General features: G+C 29.7%; 1 protein-coding gene across 22 annotated transcripts in view; it reads right to left on the bottom strand.

The window, feature by feature from the left end:
* The window catches only part of LOC115879279 (collagen alpha chain CG42342-like), a 616,867-nt gene that overhangs the window by 7,080 nt on the left and 588,209 nt on the right, over nucleotides 1-21,578 (bottom strand). For 19 of the 22 annotated variants that reach the window (XM_030895995.1, XM_030896014.1, XM_030895999.1 and 16 more), the window contains 8 exons: nucleotides 19,466-19,554; nucleotides 19,204-19,338; nucleotides 18,420-18,446; nucleotides 18,187-18,231; nucleotides 17,425-17,529; nucleotides 17,001-17,045; nucleotides 13,201-13,263; nucleotides 406-432 (listed from right to left, as the gene is read on the bottom strand). In XM_030895995.1, the coding sequence (XP_030751855.1) occupies nucleotides 406-432; nucleotides 13,201-13,263; nucleotides 17,001-17,045; nucleotides 17,425-17,529; nucleotides 18,187-18,231; nucleotides 18,420-18,446; nucleotides 19,204-19,338; nucleotides 19,466-19,554 (536 nt within the window). Of the gene's footprint in view, nucleotides 1-405; nucleotides 433-12,308; nucleotides 12,869-13,200; nucleotides 13,264-17,000; nucleotides 17,046-17,424; nucleotides 17,530-18,186; nucleotides 18,232-18,419; nucleotides 18,447-19,203; nucleotides 19,339-19,465; nucleotides 19,555-21,578 lie in introns of those variants that run through there. The other 3 variants (XM_030895997.1, XM_030896019.1, XM_030896017.1) reach the window with 2 other exon arrangements.

Here is a 21,578-nt window from a genome sequence, read left to right as displayed (position 1 = left end):
ACATCAAAATCAGTCAAAGTTGCAGTTTTCGAGATATTAAAATATTTTAGTATGGGCGGCTAAACGTGTTTCCCGGCGCCAATTTATTTAATCGAGAATCTAAAATCCTGACAACCATACAAGTTTTAAAATTATTTTTCCCCAATGTATCTTTTTCTTCCTAATGTCTTAAAACACACTGTTGAAACATTTTTTTAAGTTTCACACTAATCTCACTATCAGATCCTACTAAATTTATACACTTTGCAATGCAAAAATTCAGCAAAATTTTGATGTTACCTTTTTGTATCTCATAGAGCTAATTATTTACCAGGTATGCGGAATTTTTCTATTTGTTTATTATAAAAAAATTAAAATTTTTAAATTCTTGGAAAAATAATATATATTCTGATACAGGATACTTACTTTCATACCGTCAAGCCCGGGTGGACCCTGTGAAGAAAAATATCTAAGAAATAGCACGTGAGACGATTAGCAAAATATTATAACTATATGATCGAAAGAAAACATAAAAAAGAAATAAAATAGTAGACAAAAAATACTCAGTCAGTGCCAAAATGCTCACATCACAGTTTTGCAGAACTGGTTTCCTCCATGCACTCAGAAGATTCATGTCACAAAAATAAAAATAAAATATTGTGTTTCTTTGTCAAGTAGGTAGGTAAGCCAATGCAGTAAGAAGGTACGCCATGCAGTAGTGGTACTAAGAGAACTAAGTTCACTTTCTATAATCCCTGCTTCAAGAATTCATTATTTTGGTTTGTGTATTTCCAAAGTATTAAAAGCATTTACAGATATTCTACAAGTGTTGGAACTAAAAAAAATTATGATTTTAAAATAACAGAGGCAGAGACTATTAATTAAATACATATTTAGTTAAATTTACAAACAATAAAATTTAAAATATTAAACGTAATGATTACAAAAAAGAGTCACATTGATCATCATTCCAATGATTGCATTGCAAGGTCGTTTTTTTTAATTAATGGCAAAATATATCTAAAAATACGAAATGCATAGGATTTTCTGATGGGTTCATAAATGCCATTTCAGTTATTTGATTTTCTTGTTACAATTATTGCTTCAATAAACAATATCATACAATTTTCATATGACTAGGTAACCAAAAAACAGTAAAATAATTAATATATTATTTAAGAAGAGTTAGTAACATAAATTTGTGTGCTTATAATTTACAGCAAATAAAATTTATATCTATTAATATCACTTTCCTATTGAACCTTCCCGCTTGATATCGATATATTTTTGAGAGTTGTAGCATTGACTGAAGAAATAATAAGAAGATACGTAAACTTATGGGCGATTTCGTGGCACAAAACCTGTCTGAGATGTAGCTGGCGATACCGTCGAGATTTAGTTTAGCTCTTTGCCGCTGCGCGCTGCAGTCGTTTACAGCGCAGTTGATAAAGAACACTGTAGCGTAGTTCTGCTTTCAGTCGACAGAGTGGGTGATTGACAGAGACAGTGTTGCCAGAACTACGGGTTAATCCGTAGATTTACGGATTTTGGGTACAGTACGTTAATAATACGGATTTTCTATCATTAAACAATTTGATATAATACTATATGATTAAACAAAGAACGGCGTCAGAGTTGGCTTGGAAATGAAGATCGCTGTTATTTCATATGTAAAATATTACGGTAAATGTCAATAGTTCGTCATTTCCAAGCCAACTAAATGACTTTTTTCGATCATACAAAATATTCAGTATCTATAAATGAATTTTTATTTTTGTTGTTTATTCTATGTTTGACACGAATTGTTACGAGTTGTACGAGAGCTAGCAACGTCGGAAAAACAAGTATTTTAAGACGTCTGGCTCTTTGATATATCTTTTACTATGCTCTCTAGAACAGCATGCGGCCCGTCTGGCTGCCGGTAAACGTTGCGTTCCCTACTGCGCATTGAAAGAAGATCCTATATTTTTATTAGTCCTTTAAATTTTAGTATTGAATATACATCGAACATGTCTCCATAGCGCAGTGCGTAGAGTGTCCGAACCACGAACCGAGGATTCAGAGTTCGAATCCGGGTCAGGGCAAAGACTTTTTTATTTTATTTTCGTTTATATTCTGATAGTAAAGTATTACATATTTGTTTTTTTGTGAATCACCAGAATTATTTAACCCGGATTCGAACTCTGAATCCTCGGTTCGTAGTCTAACGAACCGAGGATTCAAAACTTCGAAACTCTACGCACTGCGCTATGGAGACATGTTCGATTTATATTCAGTACTAGAATTTATAGGACTAAATTAAAAAAATATATAAGATATTCTTCCGATGCGCAGAAGTGAACGCAACGGATATCGGCAGCCAGACGGGCCGCATGCTGTTCCAGAGAGCATAGTAAAAGGTATATCAAAGAGCCAGACGTCTTAAAATACTTTCTCGAAAACGTTGCTAGCTCTTGGACTACATTTTCAATACTTAAACGCGGATTTTTCATCTAAAGATATTTTCGTCAAACCAGATATTACACAGTTAACATGGCAACACTGTCTCTTTCTGTTCCACACCGTTTTCGATATGCCTTTGCTAACCGAATTAGAGAAAATGAGTATTTTAACAAATAACGATATATTTTAACAAAAGTTAATATAAATCTTAAAACCCTAATACCCGACACTGGTACGGTCAGTACCTGCCAACATTTTTATTTTTTGTTTGCTACTGTTCTCGGCCAACGTACCGGATGTGTCGCATCTACAAACGTGTTAAAACTGTTTTTATCTTTTTGGAAGATATACCCTTAAAATGAAATTGGTCCCATCTCTGTCGACATGTCACACTGTACACAACAAAACGCCTATTGCATTTGTAATGAAGGTCGTGTACTCTCAAGCTTTTAGAAATAGACTGAATATAGATAGAATGTTCCATTACAAAAAATATAACTTTAAATGTAACTTTTTTGGGGGACACTCTGTAGAATTCTATATATTTTTAAAAAATGCTCTAAGTTAACCTACATATTTTCCCGAAATTTCATTTTAATACAAACTATCGTCATTGAAATAATTAAGCCTTAGAAAAGTCGCCGTATGTAATATACAGGGCGGTCCGAACTGTATTCCGGAAACTTCGGCAGCATATTCTGCAGATAAAAATAAGTAAAAAAGTTCGTATAAATGTATGTCCTAAATTAAGCATTTTAGGACTTTTTCGGAGATACAGGGTGTAGAAATTTCATTTTGATTTCGATTTTTTCCAGATATTTTTTGAAGTAACATCAATATTTGGATGAAATTTGGTGTCTGGGAGTTTTTTGATATGAAAAATTTGGATTTTGATGTCAATATGGTTTGAAGAGTAATAACTTTTCGTCCGCATCTGTATAAAACTACTAAGTAAAAAAATATACATTTACGACGTTTTTAACGTAAAAAAGGTCTCTTAATAAAAATCGCTACAAGTAATAGTTCTCGAGATATTTCAAATCGAAATTATCAATACCTGTCATCAATGACATAAACCAAACATCGTCGGTGAAACGTGATAAACTGCTAACTCCATTATTCCTAATTTTACAGGACAGCAAAAAAACGGTACAAAAAAATATGTACACATGTAGGAAGTATTTTGATGCGTTAATATGATAAAGAGATAAGAATTTTATTTGCTGGTGAACAATAAAACTCAATATTTCGTGTTACGTCATTTTTGTTCTGACACAATAGGGAGATAGCAGATATTCGTCTTGCAGAAATAAGAAATAAAAATATACTTCTGGAGATAGCAACCTTTATTGTTTGAAATTTTGAAAATGGAAATGAATATTACCCAAACAGATTTAGAAATAATCAATGAAATTTAAAAATATGATATTCATAACCATATATTTATAATATCATCGGTCTAGAAGCAAAACATACAAGTCCAAAAATGAATAAATTTTTAATAAAAATTTTAAATTTTTTTGCATTTTTAAAGAACTGAAGTAGCAGAATTTTGGACTTAATGAATATGAAAATAATTTAAAAATTAAACTTATATTTCTTAGAAGATATGGTAGAATCCTTCCATGCTTATTCTAATTTTTCCCACAGAATATCTAGCTACGCAAGCTAGATATTCTGTGGTAGCTAGATATTCTGTGGTAGATATATAGTGTTGCGTAGCTAGATATTCTGTGGTAGACCGCTTGGAAGACCAGTGCGTGATTTTATTAAATTTTTATTACTTTTCTCCTCATTTTTTTAATTTTCATAAAAATTATGTATCATTTACGTGAAAAAACCTTGAAAAAAATAAAACTGATTATGTATTATGGAAATTCTTGTACAAGTAAGTAATGGTTATTTAAACTATTTATAGCACGCCGATGAATTGCTCGTATATAGAGAATTTCGTTTTTCCCCTTACCCTTTACGGATACCCCGTATTTACAGAACGGATCGACGCAGGGTCGGACTGGCCATATTATATAGATAACTCTTAGGGGGGGCCCAGCCTTCGCGGGCCCCCTTTATATTTCATTATTTATTCTTAACAATATTTGCTTTTGCATTGCATTATGAAATTTGCATTGCATTGGTTTACCTTGCATTAGGGTAGTTCCTTGATTTCTATACAGGGTGAGTCTTAAATAAGTGCAAATATTGTTCAGGGCTGGTAAATCTCGATAAAAGAAACATAATATTTTCTCTTTACCGTTTTTTCAAATAAATCCAAAACAACCGAGTTATTTCAATTTTAAAATTTCCAATTTTTTGCTATAATTTTGAGAATCATTGGATTTTCTTTCTTGTAAATTTAATCTACTACCTATGTTACCATATTACAAAGTATGTTTTTAAACTAAAAATTAAAAAAAAATCCAAAATTTTTTTTTAAAAAAATCCAAATTTTCAAACAAAAATATTTCGCGCAAAAAACCTTATAATCGTGTTTCTTGGGTCGAAATATACTACCCTAAAATATTTGCACTTATTTAAGACTCACCCTGTATATAATAGGGAAAAATTGATCAAAACGTAAGGCGAAAAAATACGCAAAAAAAACACACTGGCCCCTCCTTACATTGCCACCCGGGCCCCTTTGGCCTAGTGCGACCCTGGATCGACGTACTGTACTAAAGAAACATACGAGTAAGAATCCGTGTGTGAATCTTTAGCGTGATCGCAACGGAAATTAGGGAGATAGCAGCATTTCGGTGGCTATTTCAGATCACTAGGAGTTAGCAGATATTATTGAGTTATAATAAAAAAAAATCTTTAATGGGAAAAAATGTGTTTGCTTTCCCTACGTATAGAGTATTTTTTTCTCTTTCTAATGGTATAAAAAAACTTAATAACGTAAAAAATGGAGTTAGCAGGTTATCACGTTTCACTGACGACGTGATGACTAAATAGTTAATAGATTGAAATCATAAATTTGAAATGTTTTTGTGCCAAGTCACCATCAATCATCATTTTTTCGAAGAAAATTTTATGATTAATTTAATAAAAAATAAAAATCTCCCAAATTTATCATTTCAGTTAAATAACTATGTATCTACTCAACATATTTATTTTTTGTCAATAATGACATGTATTGACTATTTCCATTCTAAATATCTCGAGAAGGGTTGCTCGTAACAATTTTTACCAACAGACATTTTTTTCTTAAAAAATTACGAAAATCTATATTTTTACACTCAGTAGTTCTATACAGGTACGGACAAAAAGTTATTATTCTTCAAAACAGTTAAAACAGGTTAAAACACATGTAGGTGGCGCCCTCTATAAATAGGAGTCAAATAATGACATCAAAATCAAATTTCTCATGTCAAAAACTACCAGATATCAATTTTCATCCAAATATTGACGTTACTTCAGAAATTATTTGGAAAAAATCGAAATAAAAATGAAACTTCTACACCCTATATCTCCGAAACTAAGCATTTTAGGACATACATTTATAAGAATTTTTTTTACTTATTTCTTTTTATCTGCAGAATATGCTACCAATGTTTCCGGAATAAAGTTCGGACCACCCTGTTTATTTGTGAAGTATGAAGCTACAATTTGTAAAAAAAATATCTCAATCGAGCGGAAGATTCGAAAGAAAATTGATATTAAACTTAGTGTAAATTTTACTCGTTTGCCTAATTGTGCCACTGTGTATAAAAAAAAACAACTTGTTTTGTGGACTTATGGATACAAACAGTTTGTGAACTTATGGATAGCAGCAAAACATTCATAGATAAATAATATCTCCAATTATTTTCTCATCAATATGTTCTTTAATAACCTTCACTGAAGAATCTTTTTAATACGCAGTATTACAAGAACTGTAGTTTGAAATATAAGCTTTATCCCTTTAATTAAATTGAAAAAAAAACACTCTTCTTTCAAATGAACTCCATGTTACGAATACTACAAAGAATTTCAATTTAAAGTCAATTTTAAAAACTGTTGAGTTTCGTTAATAAAAAAAAACACTGCACTTCTTGACTCTGTAACCTTTTCCGCGCCCTTTTCTAAATTAAAAATACCAGAAAGAAGATTTGCATAAAATTGAAAAAAAAAGAATAGAGTTGAATAAAAACAGGATATTCTCTCCACACATGCATTTACATTTATTTGTGGACCTCGGATTATTAATACAGCATTTGTTTTTTAGTCTTAAATATTAAAATAATAATAATTTAATTTACATTTATTATTTTTTATTATTTCTCTTCTGCTTACAATTGGTTAATTGTACATTTTTAAGCATCACTTTAATTATTTTTCTTTTTTTTCTTGGACGAATAATAAACAAAAATTAAGTGTTAATCTAAGAAAGTAATGCTTAAAAACAGTTCAATTTGTTTTATTTGTTGCTTGCGAAACAGCAGTAACACCTTATTTCTTAGCATTTAGTTATATTAATACTATAAAAATCAGTCACATTTATGAATTTGTAGTGTAGTTACGAGTCGTCGTAACCCATAACACCTTTAAAAAATGTTAACGCCCTTACTTTACACGGTGTATTACAAACTATTTATATTTAAAATTAATATGTTAATATACTATACAGACGGGAATAAATAATTCTTTAATATATTAACTAATCTTTTGTAAAATTATGACTACCTAGTATGTCAAAAAATAGTGCAGATCATTCTATTTTGATTTTGATACTGAGAGTTGTAAGAAATCCTCCACTTTCATCTCTTTAAATTCATCGTTTCATTGAATTTTTCTATAAAAAATGAAGTTTCTGATTATTTTTGAAGTTTAAACCTTAAAAAAACTTAACTTAAACCTCGTAAACACCATTAAATAAAACTAAACTTAAAAATAAGAAGTATCTCACAGAGTAGTTCATTGTCTTGAAAAAGTTCCATATGGATTTAAATTTAACTTTCTTTATCTTAGAATAGTGAATAAATACACAGCATCAAGTTTTAGGTTACCCTGTATACAGGGTGTCCCAGACTGAGCGTGCATTAGAAGTTTCTAGAGAACTAAAATATCTAGATTGGATATTTTTTGCACATCGTTGTTTCACAATGAGATCTATCGATTAGTTTTTTTTTAAATATGGCGACCACTTCCGGAAATACCGGAAGTTCATAGCTTTTTTGAAACTTTTTTTAGGTATTTTATATTACCATAAATCATTTTTTTTCAAATAGAAAAATATTTTTTTTCACTAGTAAAAAGGTTTTTTAATTATTTACTTTTTGGTTATACATATTCCTATACCTAAGATAAATCGTTTTTAAGTTATTTAAGATTTATTTTTTTTAAAAAGCTGTATATTTGAAGAAGTTTTACTAAATTGGTATTTTTTAAAACCAGTCGGTATAAACTATTACGTTATGGCATTTTTAGAACAAGTAATTTATGACAAGTTCACTTTGTATAAATATTAAGCATTTAATTTAATATATAGGATGAGTTTTCTTCGATTTTCTCTCTGGGTATCTCGAAAACTACTGGAGATAGAGAGTCGGTTAAATGGGGAAAGAATTGCAGTTTTGTGGGGTCATAAATATGCGCCTTTAGGATTTCTGAAAAAGTTCATGGTTTACTAGATATTTCGAAAAAAAAAACAAATTTTGGCTATTTTAAAAATGGTCGGTAATTCCATTATAATCTATTTTAGACAAAAAGTTTTCAGAGAAAAGTTGTAGATAATCACGTCCTTAGTGAGATTGTGTTCTCCGTTTTTTTCTAAAGCCTGTCATTCTTGACATATGACATAAACTTATATTTTTTTAAATGGAACCATAGTTGGTCATGACTTATATGTTTGTGTCATATGTCAAAAATGACAGGTTTTAGAAAAAAAAAACGGAGAACACGATCTTATTAAGAGACGTAATTATCTACAACTTTTATCTGAACATTTTTTGTCTAAAATAGATTATAATGGAATTAGGAACAATTTTTAAAATAGCCGAACTTTGTTTTATTCGAAATATCTAGTAAGCCATGAACCTTTTCAAAAAACTGAAAGGTGAATATTCATGACCCAACAAAACTGCAATTTTTTCCCCATTTAACCGACTCTCTATCTCCAGTAGTTTCCAAGATACCCATAGAAAACTTCGTAGAAAACTCACCCTGTATAGTTAGAATGAGACTGTATTTTTGAAAAAAGACAGAAAATCTGATTATATCGGACATTTTAATAACATCCTGAGTCACCCTGTATATAAAGTATTTTTAAATTGCCTTTAACTTCATAACTTTAACAAAATATAAAGAGTATAGGTAGTCATAATTTTATAATTTTTAATGTATGTATATTCCTATAAGAATTTTTAAGTAAATATTAAGAAGAACTTCTAGGTAATATTAAATTTTAATTATATTATCGATCTAACCTTTACTTTTATTATACACATAACAAAGATTGACTTTAATCGATTTACCATGTTCAGTTTTCAGGTTGTCATGGTCTATTTAAGAAGTATTAAAATTAGTTTATTTAGAAATATTTACAAATGGAAAAAACTAAAGTTAAAGGTTAGATTGATAAGATTTATCTTTCAAAAATGTTTTTTTTTAATTTATAAGTACTACAATGGACGTCTGAGTTTTTTTCTTACTGTTTGTCTAGCATAATACAATAAGAGTCTTTATGATCTGTTAAAACATTTTAGTTTGCCATTTTTTTGATATTTTGTCGTATATCCATTTATTGCAAGTGAAGATGAGTTGTCAATTTGCCACCATTACAGGTGTGACATCTGTCAAAATGAGTTTTTTGGTTCGCCATAAACTTTTTCAATAAGATTATATGTAGGTATGTATATTTCTTAATTTTTTTTTGAGGAAATACATTTGAGAAAAAGTATTTTGGTTTAAGTCTGTTTTTTGTTTGTTAAATGGCTTTATTTAAAATATATATGGCATAACACATATATCTACTGAATTTTGCTCACTAGTTAACAGAGCATAAAGACTCAATAAAAATTGTAATTGTAACAAATGATAGCTCTATTTTTATGTTAGTATAACCCGTTCAATGTACGTTAATTTTTTGCATCGTTTGTTACAATTATATATTAGTTTTATCATTACTTTTTTATACAATTCAACAACAAATTTTAACTGCTAATCAAATAAATAAAATAATAGCGATACATATACAGCGTTATTCTTCAGAGAAATAAGTTTATTTAGAGACTTCCCAAAATATTTGTTGATGTTAATGAATATATAACATAAACTAAACGAATGTTAATTATACACTAACCGACACGAAAAACGGATACCTTAATGTAATAAACAAAAAACGGCGTTCAGTTGGTTTGGCAATGAACGTCGATGACATTTCTCATATAATTTTATATACAGGGTGATCCGAACTGTATTCCGGAAACTTCGGCAGCATATTTTACTGATTCATATAAATGTATGACCTATAATGCTTAGTTTCAGAGATACAGGCTGTAGAAGTTTCATTTTTATTTCAATTTTTTCCATATAATTTCTGAATTGACGTCAATATTTGGATGAAAATTAGTGTCTGGGAGTTTTTTGACTTGAGAAATTTGATTTTGATGTCAATATAACTCCTATTTGTAGGGAGCGCCATCTACATGTGTTTTAACTGTTTTGAAGAGTAATAACCTTTTGTCTATACCTGTATAAAATTACTGAGTGAAAAAATATACATTTCCGTGATTTTCTACGTAAAAAAGGTCTCTTGGTAAATATAGCTACGAGCAACCTTTCTCAAGATAGTTGGAAATAGTCAATGCATCTTATTATTCACTAAAAATACACATTTTGAGCAGATAGTTATTTGACTGAAATGAGAAATTTAGGAACTTTTTATTTTTTTAAACTAATCATAAATTTTTCTTCGAAAAAATGATGATAAAGCAGTTTCTGTTGAATTCTTGGCACAAAAACATTTCAAATTTATGATTTCAGTCTAATAACTATTTAGTCATGGCTGGGAAACTTAAATGGAAATGACAGTTCAATAAAAATAGTTTTTCCTCCAAGATGCAGAGGCGCAAAATATTAAAACTGTCAATGTCAACAATGCAAATGTCAATATCTGACAATAATAAAATTTGATTTTTAACTGACACTTAGAACGCTTTTGTTGTGATTTTACGGTTTGATTTCGTTTTGATTTGTCGATTTATTGTAAAATTAAATTCCTTCTGATTTTTTGCCAGTATTCTGTTTTAGACAATGTTTTTTTAAAAATGGTGGGACAATTTGTGTGTCCATTTATCATGGAGTTTAATTGTTGTACCCCAGGTTTCCGAAGGATACAATGGTAAGTAAATTAAATATATCTACTTATAGTTATAGATTTTTTAAATTAGTGCTGCTAATAAATGCTACTTGCAGAGCAGTTATTTAATTTTTTTACGGTGCATGTAAGGAATTAAGGACGCGCGTTGCGTTATATTAGCATGATCAGCAGATGATTAAATCTAATTTAATATGTTTTTATTATTCCAGGTCACAAACGGAAACAAAATGGGAATCTTGCCTACACCAAAATTATATAGCCGTTTCAAATTCACTTCAAAGGGACGAAAATGATGTAAAACTGCCTGCTATTTGCTGAAAACCGCCAAAGATTAAATTATAACTGTAACAACTTAATATATTATATACTATTACTAGTCTTTTTAATATTTTTTTAATTAATATCCAACATATAAGAACACTTTGTATGCTTTTAATTAAGTTGATTTATCGTTTATAATATGTTCGACCTAATTAAAAGCACACAAAGTGTTCTTACATGTATGTCTAAATTTATTTTAAATTAACTAAAATAACCCCTCTTCCCCGCACCCCTCTCTTCCAGTATTTCTTCCTCCGACTACCAGATGCGCCCTTGTATAATAAAATTGAAATGTATTATAAGTTGCCTATCTATTTAATATTATAAGTCTTTTATCTATGGCTATTTAGTCAACATGTTTAATTTATGTCAATGATGACAGGTATTGGTAATTTCGATTCCAAGTATCTCGAGAACAATTTACTCATAGCGATTTTTACCAAGAGACCTTTTTTACGTAGAAAAACGTCGTAAATGTATATTTTTTAACTCACTAGTTTTATACAGTCAAACGAAAAGTTATTACTCTTCAAATCAGTTAAAAAATATGTAGGTGGCGCCTTCTACAAGTAGGAGTCATATTGACATCAAAATCATATTTCTCATGTCAAAAAACTCCCAGACACCAATTTTCATCCAAATATTGACGTTACTTCAGAAATTATTCGGAAAAAATCGAAATAAAATTGAAACTTCTACACCCTGCACCTCCGAAACTAATCATTTTAGGGCATACATTTATACAAACTTTTTACTTATTTTTATCTGCAGAATATGCTGCTAAAGTTTCCGGAATACAGTTCGGAACACCCTGTATAAAATGATTGCTGGCGCCGTTTTTTTTTCGATCATATTGTATTTTGTTCTAGTGGGTCGAATTTGGTGATTTTTTAATCAATTTGTAGCCAAATTATTTGATTTTTAGCCTCTTCGTAAATTAAAATTTAAAGTTCCTATGTGTCTACTATACGAAGAAAAATAAAATGTTGCTATTTTGGAGTAAATTCAAAACATCTTGTGGTTCAACAAAATAAGGAATTTTAAAACTACTTTATATATTAATTTATATATCGTCCTATTGTTGCCAAAAGTCACTAACTAACATTTTTCTGAACAACCAAATTCAATCACTAACTATGTTTTGAAGCGGAGAATCGACTGCAAAAGTCATTAACTACGATTTCTGGCTATTTATGTTTTATTTTAATACCGAATAGTTACTAACTATAACATCTTTATGCAATGCAATTCATTTTTAGACGCATTTTTCTCGGAAGTAATAAAAAGTAAGTTAGTGACTTTTGGCAGCAATGGGACGATATTATTAAATAAACCAATATCTGTAATCATTCCACAGAACGTTTCAAACTTTCGCTAAGGTGGTAATATTTTTGTTATCCCTCGTATAATAGAAAATGTGTAATTTAATTTCGTACTTAAAAGGAGGCTGAAAAATCAAATAATTTAGCTACACATAACTTAAAAAATCACCAAAATCTGCCTACTAGAAGAAAATAGATCGAAGTTTAAATTATATGAAAATTTTAAGGTGTCTTTCGTGTCAGTGTACGTTAGTGCTCCTCTATATTTACCTATTTCTCTGAAGTTATTTCAAATCGTTTACGATCTTTTTTCTTTCTCTAAGTAGAAAAATTACACTTTCTTTCATTTTTTCCTGAAGAATTTATACAAAAGCGTGTGTTGTTTTGTGTGTTGTATGTGGGTGTACCGGCGACGCAGTGTTGCCAGATGACGTCGTTTATAAAAGATCCGAAACGTCTTTTATACCTCTGCGCGCCCTCACCAGCTATTATTATTGTCCTCCTAAAATATCCTCGTTAGTCTGAATTTTTTTTGTTACAAAAATATGGATTGGCAAAAAACAACGGAATAAAAATGGAAAAACAAAATGGAAAACGCAAAAAATCATCAACGAGCACAAAACACACTTTTAGGCCAATCACATAACAAATGTTTTTTTTCTTTTTCGTTATTTATTTATTGTTTGTTTGTTTTCAAACTTGTACGACGCGCACGGATTTTTTTTGTATTTTTTTTCGGAAATGTTTTTGGTTAATCTAATTTGTTAGGTGATTTTCGTTTGGCGGCTGGTGACAGGCACTGGACCTGGCCTAGTTATAGTAAGTTTTCCTTACCAAGGGGCCGGGTTTTCCGTAGTCTCCTGTCCTGCCGCTTTCTCCTCTAAGTCCCATGGGGCCCTAAATTAAAAAAAAATAATAATTAAAATCAGACTCAACTATATTTCCTTTTATTAGATTTAGTGATGAGCAAATTGCAAGACCAAGACCAGGACTTTATGGCAGTCATGGTCTTCGTCTTTGTTTTGTTGCAAGATTTTGACAAGAAGTCTTGGACTTTCTTGATAGATTTTAACTAGAGACAATATCTACATTTAAGTGGTAAACTATCCAGGTTTTTTTTTAAAGAATTGCACATGCCACCAAGGTGTATCTACAGGGTGAGTTTCCTACGATGTTCTCTATGGGTATCTCAGAAATTACTGGAGATAGAGAGTCGGTTAAATGGAGAAGAATTGCAGTTTTGTGGGGTCATAAATATGCGCCTTTCAGATTTTTGAAAAAGTTCATGGCTTACTAGATATTTCGAAAAAAAAAACAAATTTCGTCTATTTTAAAAATTGTCCGTAATTCCATTATAAGCTATTTTAGACAAAAAGTTTTCAGATAAAAGTTGTAGATAATCACATCCTTAATGAGACTGTATTCCCCGTTTTTTTCTAAAGCCTGTCATTTTTGACATATGACACAAACATAGGTTTCTTTTAAATGGAAACCATACTTGGCCATGACTTCATAAAAAGCGCCATTTTTTAAGCTTTTTAGTGATGTAAGCTATAATATATTTTCTTCGAAAAATTACTGAGTTCAATTCTTATTATTTTTAAACAATTTCACTTAGTTAGCCATGGAAACAAGTTCAATCGCCGTTGCTCTCAGAAATGTGAAGCTGTCACATCCACACTTTGTAAATTAAAATAAACAAAAATTGAAAATATGAATTTTTCAAATGAAGAAAAGCGTGTAGATACTCGCGCATCAATAAAGTGGTTTCCCATAATGAAAGAAATGTTAAAAATTATTTATATCATAATTATACAAACGCAGGGATAGGAAGAGGTGGACTAAATGCATGGGCCTCCCCGATCACCTGACTTATCCATTTTAGAATTTTTATGCGGTATAGTTAACAATAAGGTTTACAAAAGAACTTATGAATTAAGAGAGGCACTCGAAGTGGCGGTACGAGAAAAGTTTAATTAAGTCGACCGGTCCTTCTGTGAGAATAGGTAGGTAGTAATTTAGTTTTAAAAAGATGCAACTCAAAACAATGGCGGATTTTTTGAACATTTTCTAAAATAACTTAGTGTATGTAGTGATATTATTTTATTTAAGTATTAGTTTGGCTAATGTAAATTGTAAAGAACCGTTTAGTAATATATTTTGACTTTTTATAAGTTATAAATGTTAATAGAATAAGAATACCGTACAATCTAAGTGAAATTAGTCAAGAGAGATAAAAATTGGCTATAACTAAATTTAACTTTTCTAACGTCTTAAAAACCGTTTTCTAAAAAACGTAACATTTACCGGTCAACGTATCCTCGAAAATGTATGGTCAAGAAAAGTTGAACCAATAATCCTACACGCTTTTCTTCATTTGAAAAATTCATATTTACAATTTTTGTTTATTTTAATTTACAAAGTTTGGATGTGACAGCTTCACATTTATGAGAGCGACTAAAAGACGATTAAACTTGTTTCCATGGCTAAGTGAAATTGTTTAAAAATGATAAGAATTGGCTATAACTCAGTAATTTTTCGAAGAAAACATATTATATCTTATATCGCTGAAAAGCTTAAAAAATGGCGCTTCTTATGAAATCATGGCCAACTATGGTTTCCATTTAAAAAAACCTATGCTTGTGTCATATGTCAAAAATTACAGGCTTTAGAAAAAAAAAACGGAGGACACAGTCTCATTAAGGTTGTGATTATCTACAACTTTTATCTGAAAACTTTTTGTCTAAAATAGCTTATAATGGAATTAGGGACAATTTTTAAAATAGCCGAAATTTGTTTTTTTCGGAATATCTAGTAAGCCATGAACTTTTTCAAAAATCTGAAAGGCGCATATTTATGACACCACAAAACTGCAATTCTTTCCCCATTTAACCGACTCTCTATCTCCAGTAGTTTCCGAGATACCCATAGAGAACATCGTAGGAAACTCACCCTGTATATACATTATTTTTAATATAATTTTGATTCGCAAGTATACCGGCTGTTTCTCAAAAGTGGCTCACCCTTACAACTTTTTTATTTTTTCAGATTAATAAACAAGATTGGGTACGTTAGTATAAGAGAAAAATCAGGATTGATTGACGTATTCATTTGTTTTTGGGTACTTCCTGTTTCATCGGAAATGACTACAAATTTTGATTTTTAAATGGCACCCTCGGTATTTTTTTATTTTAATCGATAGAAAATGACACTCGAATGACAAATGATATGTGACAAAACGAATAGAATGACAAATGATATGTCAACTTCTGACAATTTGGCTTTAAAAAAAATTGTATTTTAAATTTCAATCTAGAGTACCATGGCAGTGTTAAAAACACTAATTCTTAATCAAGGAGCCTTGGAAAAATAGATTTAAATGCCGGTTAAAAGATGCCCCAATCGTATTTTTAATCATAACTGAATTTTTTTCTAAATTAAAATTTAAAATGCTATTTTTTTAAATTGAATATGTCAAAAGTTAACATATGATATGCCATTCTATTCAGAATATCATTTTCTATCAAATGAATAAAAAAGTATCGAAAGTGCCATTTAAAAATCAAAAGTTGTAGTAATTTCCGGTGAAAGAAGAAGTGAGCAAAAACGATTGAATGCGTCAATCAATCCTAATTTGTCATATACTCACATGCCAAATGTGGCTTTTTTATCTCTGGGTGAGTCACTATTTTCTGTCATTTGCGGACGCTGTCTGTCGACATCTTTCTTGACTCATTTGACAGACTATATATTAATATTGTTTTGGATAAATTTTAATTAATGCACATGCTGAGATGAAAACTTATGAACTTATACAGGATGAGTCTTAAATAAGTGCAAATATTTTTAGGGGTAGTATAATTCGACCTCAGAAACACGATTATGAGGTTCTTTTTTCTTGAAATTTTTTTCTTTAAAATTTGGAATTTTTTTAAAAAAATTTTGGAAATTTAAACATAGCTAGTAGGCTGGCAACATAGCTAGTAGACTAAATTTACAAGAAAGAAAATCCAGAAAAGATCCAGCGGTTCTCAAAATTTTAGCAAAAAATCATTTTTTTTTGGAAATTTTCAAAGTAAAATTTCGGTTATTTTGGATTTATTTCAAATACAGCTGTAAAGAGAAAATATGTTTCTTGTATCGAGATCTAACTGCCCTGAAAATATTTGCACTTTTTTAACTTTGCACTCATCCTGTATAATAAAAAAAATATATTTTTATGTTGTTATCTCATACAATGTCATGGGTTATTGTTCGTTCACAACAATTTTTGGATGTAATAATTTTATCCTATAGAATTTTACGATGTTCTTTTTATATTTTTTTTTATTTTTTAGATTATTTTAAATTTAAATAATATGCATGCTATTCTTAAACCCTTTTGTTCGCACTATACTACTACGTGTAGTACTGTTGTAGTACTACTTGTAGTACTACTGTATTATAAAAAAAAACGTCAAGCAGCAATGCCGATTGGTACCACATAAAATTGACACATAAATTCGAATTTCTTTGAGCTGCTTTAAAAATATTTATTTTTAAAGCAGCTCAAAGATATTTTCTTTTCTATTACTATAAATAAAAGTGGATTTTAACGGTATACCTTGCAATAAAGAAAATATCGTTCTACTTACAGGTAAGCCCATGGGTCCAGAATCACCTTTTGAACCCTTTTCACCCTAAAAGGAAATTGATCACATTAACACAATCAAAAAACATGTTATATCCGCAGATCGTTTTTAAACCACCCGGTCTACTCAAAAGTAATTCTTAATAGTGTATTTTAACATTCCTTAAAACTTTTCTATTTAAAATTTTTCATAATTCTCCAAAACAAATAACAATGAACTTTAGCGTTGCCTTACCCTATACAAATTGAGGAAAAGTGTTTAAAAAAAACTAAATGTTTGATATGTTAATGTAGTTTTTAGTATAAGAAATAATTATAATCTATTTTTTTCGATCAAATATGACATTTGAGAATAATGTAAAAAATGAAAACGGTATGCGTATTTTATACGGGGTTTTCTAAATTTTAAACATATAATAATTACTTACGGGTTCGCCCTTAATACCGTCCATCCCCCTATCTCCTTTGATTCCTGGAGGACCCTGTAGTCCCGGTGTTCCGGCTGGTCCGGGTGGACCAGGAGGACCCACGACCTAATGAAAATAAATATTACACTAAAAAAATAATACGTTGGATAATGTACGTTAAATATTTTTTTAAAAGATTCAATTTATTATGGAATTTTGAGTGAATTTCAGAGATCACTTTGTATTATAAAACAAATTAAAATCCGCATATACTTTATCACATACTAATAACATAAACAAGCAAAGTGGCTTGTTTTAAAATATTTTCATAATTTCTTGATATATGATTACCATTTGTTCATTTTTCGGTCCTCAATTTTTAAGAGTATTAATCACTACTTAATCCCTAGTTAGCCTATTAAAAAATTAATATGTTTAAAACAATATTTTAAGCACACATTGCTATTATTCACTGATTTAAAACATTAATAATTTGCAAAACAGTTGTGGCCAGTGTATTAAATTAATAATATAATAAAATATTAAAATTATTTATTATTCTAATAAAATTATAAATTAGTAATTCCATATATTAGAATGATACTGAAATAAATTTTTGTGTAATATTTATGCAAATAAAAAGAAATATACTAAGTAAAAGTATAGGCGTTTACCTTATAAAACCTAGATTAACATAATATCCAAAAAAGTATAACTGGCTTTTTATGGTAATGTATCATTTTAAGTTTTATCCTACTTATTATTGAAACATTCGTTACTTACCACTTCTCCTGCTGAGATTATCTCTCCCGTGCTGTCTCCCTGGAACAGTAGAGAAAATACGAAAAAAAGATCAATTCGTAACACAAGATTTAAATAAAAAGGTATTGTAGTGAATATAGTATATTATTGGTATATTAAGTTTGCAACAAGCCAGAAAGAATTAATAGAATAAATGTTAAAAAAAAGAAAAAAATATATTGAAAGAAACGAAGTAGATTAAAGAAAATATTTACCTGTCTCCTTCGCATCTTCTTGTATTTCTGCGGGAAAAAAGAAAACAGTTTAAACATGCCACAAGCTTATTGATAAAGAAAAAGGTTTGTACTATTTACACAAAAACGAGATATACTTAATAAGAGTCAATAAATGTTTAATATGTAAGTAGAAATTCTTCACATTCATTGGTACAAATACCATTTGGTAGAAAAGTAAAAATTAAAAAAATATATTTATGATTTAGTAAATAATAAATATATCCACTTATTTATCTCTTAGAATTAATTCAAATATACTGGGTGTTCCTTAATGGAGGTTAATATTTAAGAGAGTGATTCTTGGACATATCACAAGAAAAAAATTTCATATGAATGTATGTCCTAAATATCTGAACTTCTGAGTTGATAAAATATAAAAAATTTATAGTAGCTCTGCTATAATGATAGATATCTTTACGAACCCTGATACATGTATTTAATGCCTCAACATGCCTTTTTTGATGTACACATAATTTGATTTATTTCAAAAGTTAAGATGTGAGTATGAGTAATGAGCCAGTAGTAATGAATTTTGAGGTTCATATGATTTTTTTCTTAGAATAAGTTCACTCCCTTAAATATTAGCTTAATTATCAATTAAGCTAATCTAATAATTAAGAATCGCCCCCTTAAATATTAGCATGTCATTAAGGAATACCCTGTATATTCCATTTATTTCTCTTTCGTTGAATTATCGAATCGAGAGAAATCGAATATATAAAAAATAAGACAATGTAGAATACGATTATTACTAGATACTTACTGATTCTCCTTTTTCACCCTTTTCACCCTTTTGTCCAGGATAACCAGGTGGGCCTGGAAGTCCTGGAGGTCCCATTAGACCTGGAGGACCTATGTCACCGTATTCTCCTTTCTCTCCTTTAGGCCCAAGTAAACCCTATCAATATAAATAGTTATTAAACGCGAAACTTTTTTCAAAACAAAAAATCGGTAATAATTCCGTTATAAATTTTGTAATATTGGAGAAATTGTGTGTCAAGTATCTTATAATAGTAGTGACTTACAGGTAATCCAGGAGGACCTTGTGGTCCAGGTTCTCCAGAAGCTCCAGGTAATCCGGTCGGTCCAGCCAAACCCATATCACCTTTAGGTCCTACAAAAAATAATTTAAAATTCAGTTGTAGTGTATATTTCAGAATGGTTGCTTTTAAAGATTTTTTTTAACTATATGTAGATTAGATATTTATTATAAATCCAAAGAAAAAAAAGAAAGTCTAATGAAATTTAAGTTTCTTGACAATATGGCGAACATTTTCATTTCTGGAATTAACAGAGAAATATGCGTCTTACAGCCGCTATGTACTTTCTCCCTGTACCTAAATATTATATCTGGTTTACATTAACGTGTATCTAGATACGCCTTAAAATAAACATTGGTCTTGTGATATACTGTTCTTAAACTAATCTACAGATATACATGTACTGGGTGTCCCATTTTGGTTGAAATCATACGGTATCTCCGTTATTAGTGAAGATAGAAAGGTGCGGTTTGCACAAACCTGTCCCACTTTTTTGTCAAACGGAAGATGCTGCAAACAAAATTTTCATAGCCCTCTTAGTTTCTGAGCTACAGGGTCTTTTCGAAAATTTTGCAATTTGGGACACCCCCTGTATCTCTGTTATTGTTAAAGCTATCGAGAAGATGAAAACTGTTTATTCTAGAACTGTTTATGTAGAATACAGTGGCGTAGTCTAGTTTTCTAAAAAAATATTTTTGAAAATATGAACTAAAGTTATGTTTTTTTTAAATGGAACACCCTGTATATTTATAAATCATATGATCTCTCTTGCCATAAGCTTCTCAAAAAAATATATTACTCTATATTTATTTTCACTATTTACTGCAATATTTAAAAGTTTTTATTAAAAGATCATATTTATTAGTAGGCCATGATTGATAAATAAAAGAAACTAAAGAATTATTAAAAGTATACTGCTATCTGTCTCTTGTTTTATTTTGGGAGCCGCTAATAAATTCTTTATATATTAGGGAAATTTAACTCCCTACCGCTATTTGTAAATCTTGGAATACGTGTATACGTACGAATAATCTATCGTATCGGAAATTTTAGATATTCCTTTAGCTAATTTACGTGAAATATACTTTCAGCAAGATGGGGAACATTCCCCCTCAAAACTATGAAAATGTTAAAATACTGTTAAATTATTATTTTTCAAATCAATGAATTGGAACCAATGAACACATATTGATAGCCTCCTCGATTCCCGGATTTCGCCGTTCTCGATTTCTGATTTTGGGGATTTTTGAAATTCGAAATATATCGTGGGCACTACAACCTACAACAATGTCGAACACCTGAAAAATGCTTTAATAATTCAAGCATTTAGATATTTGCAAACCCATTCCGTTATAAAAAAAAGAAAAATATATTCACAGTTTCAGTGGTAACAGTTATTTCAAAAGTAAAATATATCAATCCCAAATTAATTTTAATATGTGTATGACTATTTTAGTAAATACCATTTTGATTTTTTGTTATTTATCACGGCCTACTAATAAGAAAATGATATATTTTAAATATTGCAGTAAATAGTAAAAAATAAATATAGAGTGATATATATTTTTGAGAAGCTCATAGCAAGACAGATCATATGATTTATAAATATACAGGGTGTTCCATTTGAAAAAACATAACTTTAGTTCATATTTTCAAAAAATATTTTTTGGTAGAAAACAGACTACGCCACTGTATTCCACGTAAAAAGTTCTACAATAAGCAATTTTCGCCTTCTCGATACCTTTAACAATAACAGAGATACAGGGGGTGTCCCAAATTGCAAAATTTTCGAAAAGATCCTGTAGCTCAGAAACTAAGAGGGCTATGAAAATTTTGTTTGCAGCATCTTCCGTTTGACAAAAAAGTGGGACAGGTTTGTGCAAACTGCACCATGCTATCTTCACTAATAACGGAGATACCCTATGATTTCAACCAAAATGGGACACACTGTACATATTCAAACTGTTTTTAAGTGTACATAAAACACTATACATATATGGAACTAGACATTTTTATCTTTATTTTTAAACGTTTTTAATCAGGGAGAGAATAATTCATAGAAATTTTTGAATATTACCACTAAAAGTCTATCAAAACC

Source organism: Sitophilus oryzae, unplaced genomic scaffold, assembly GCF_002938485.1.
Source record: "Sitophilus oryzae breed Bouriz unplaced genomic scaffold, Soryzae_2.0 scaffold_1576_pilon_pilon, whole genome shotgun sequence".
NCBI lineage: Eukaryota > Metazoa > Arthropoda > Insecta > Coleoptera > Curculionidae > Sitophilus > Sitophilus oryzae.
The sequence above is the reverse complement of the archived record's forward strand: the minus strand, read 5'-3'. Positions and strand labels throughout refer to the sequence as shown.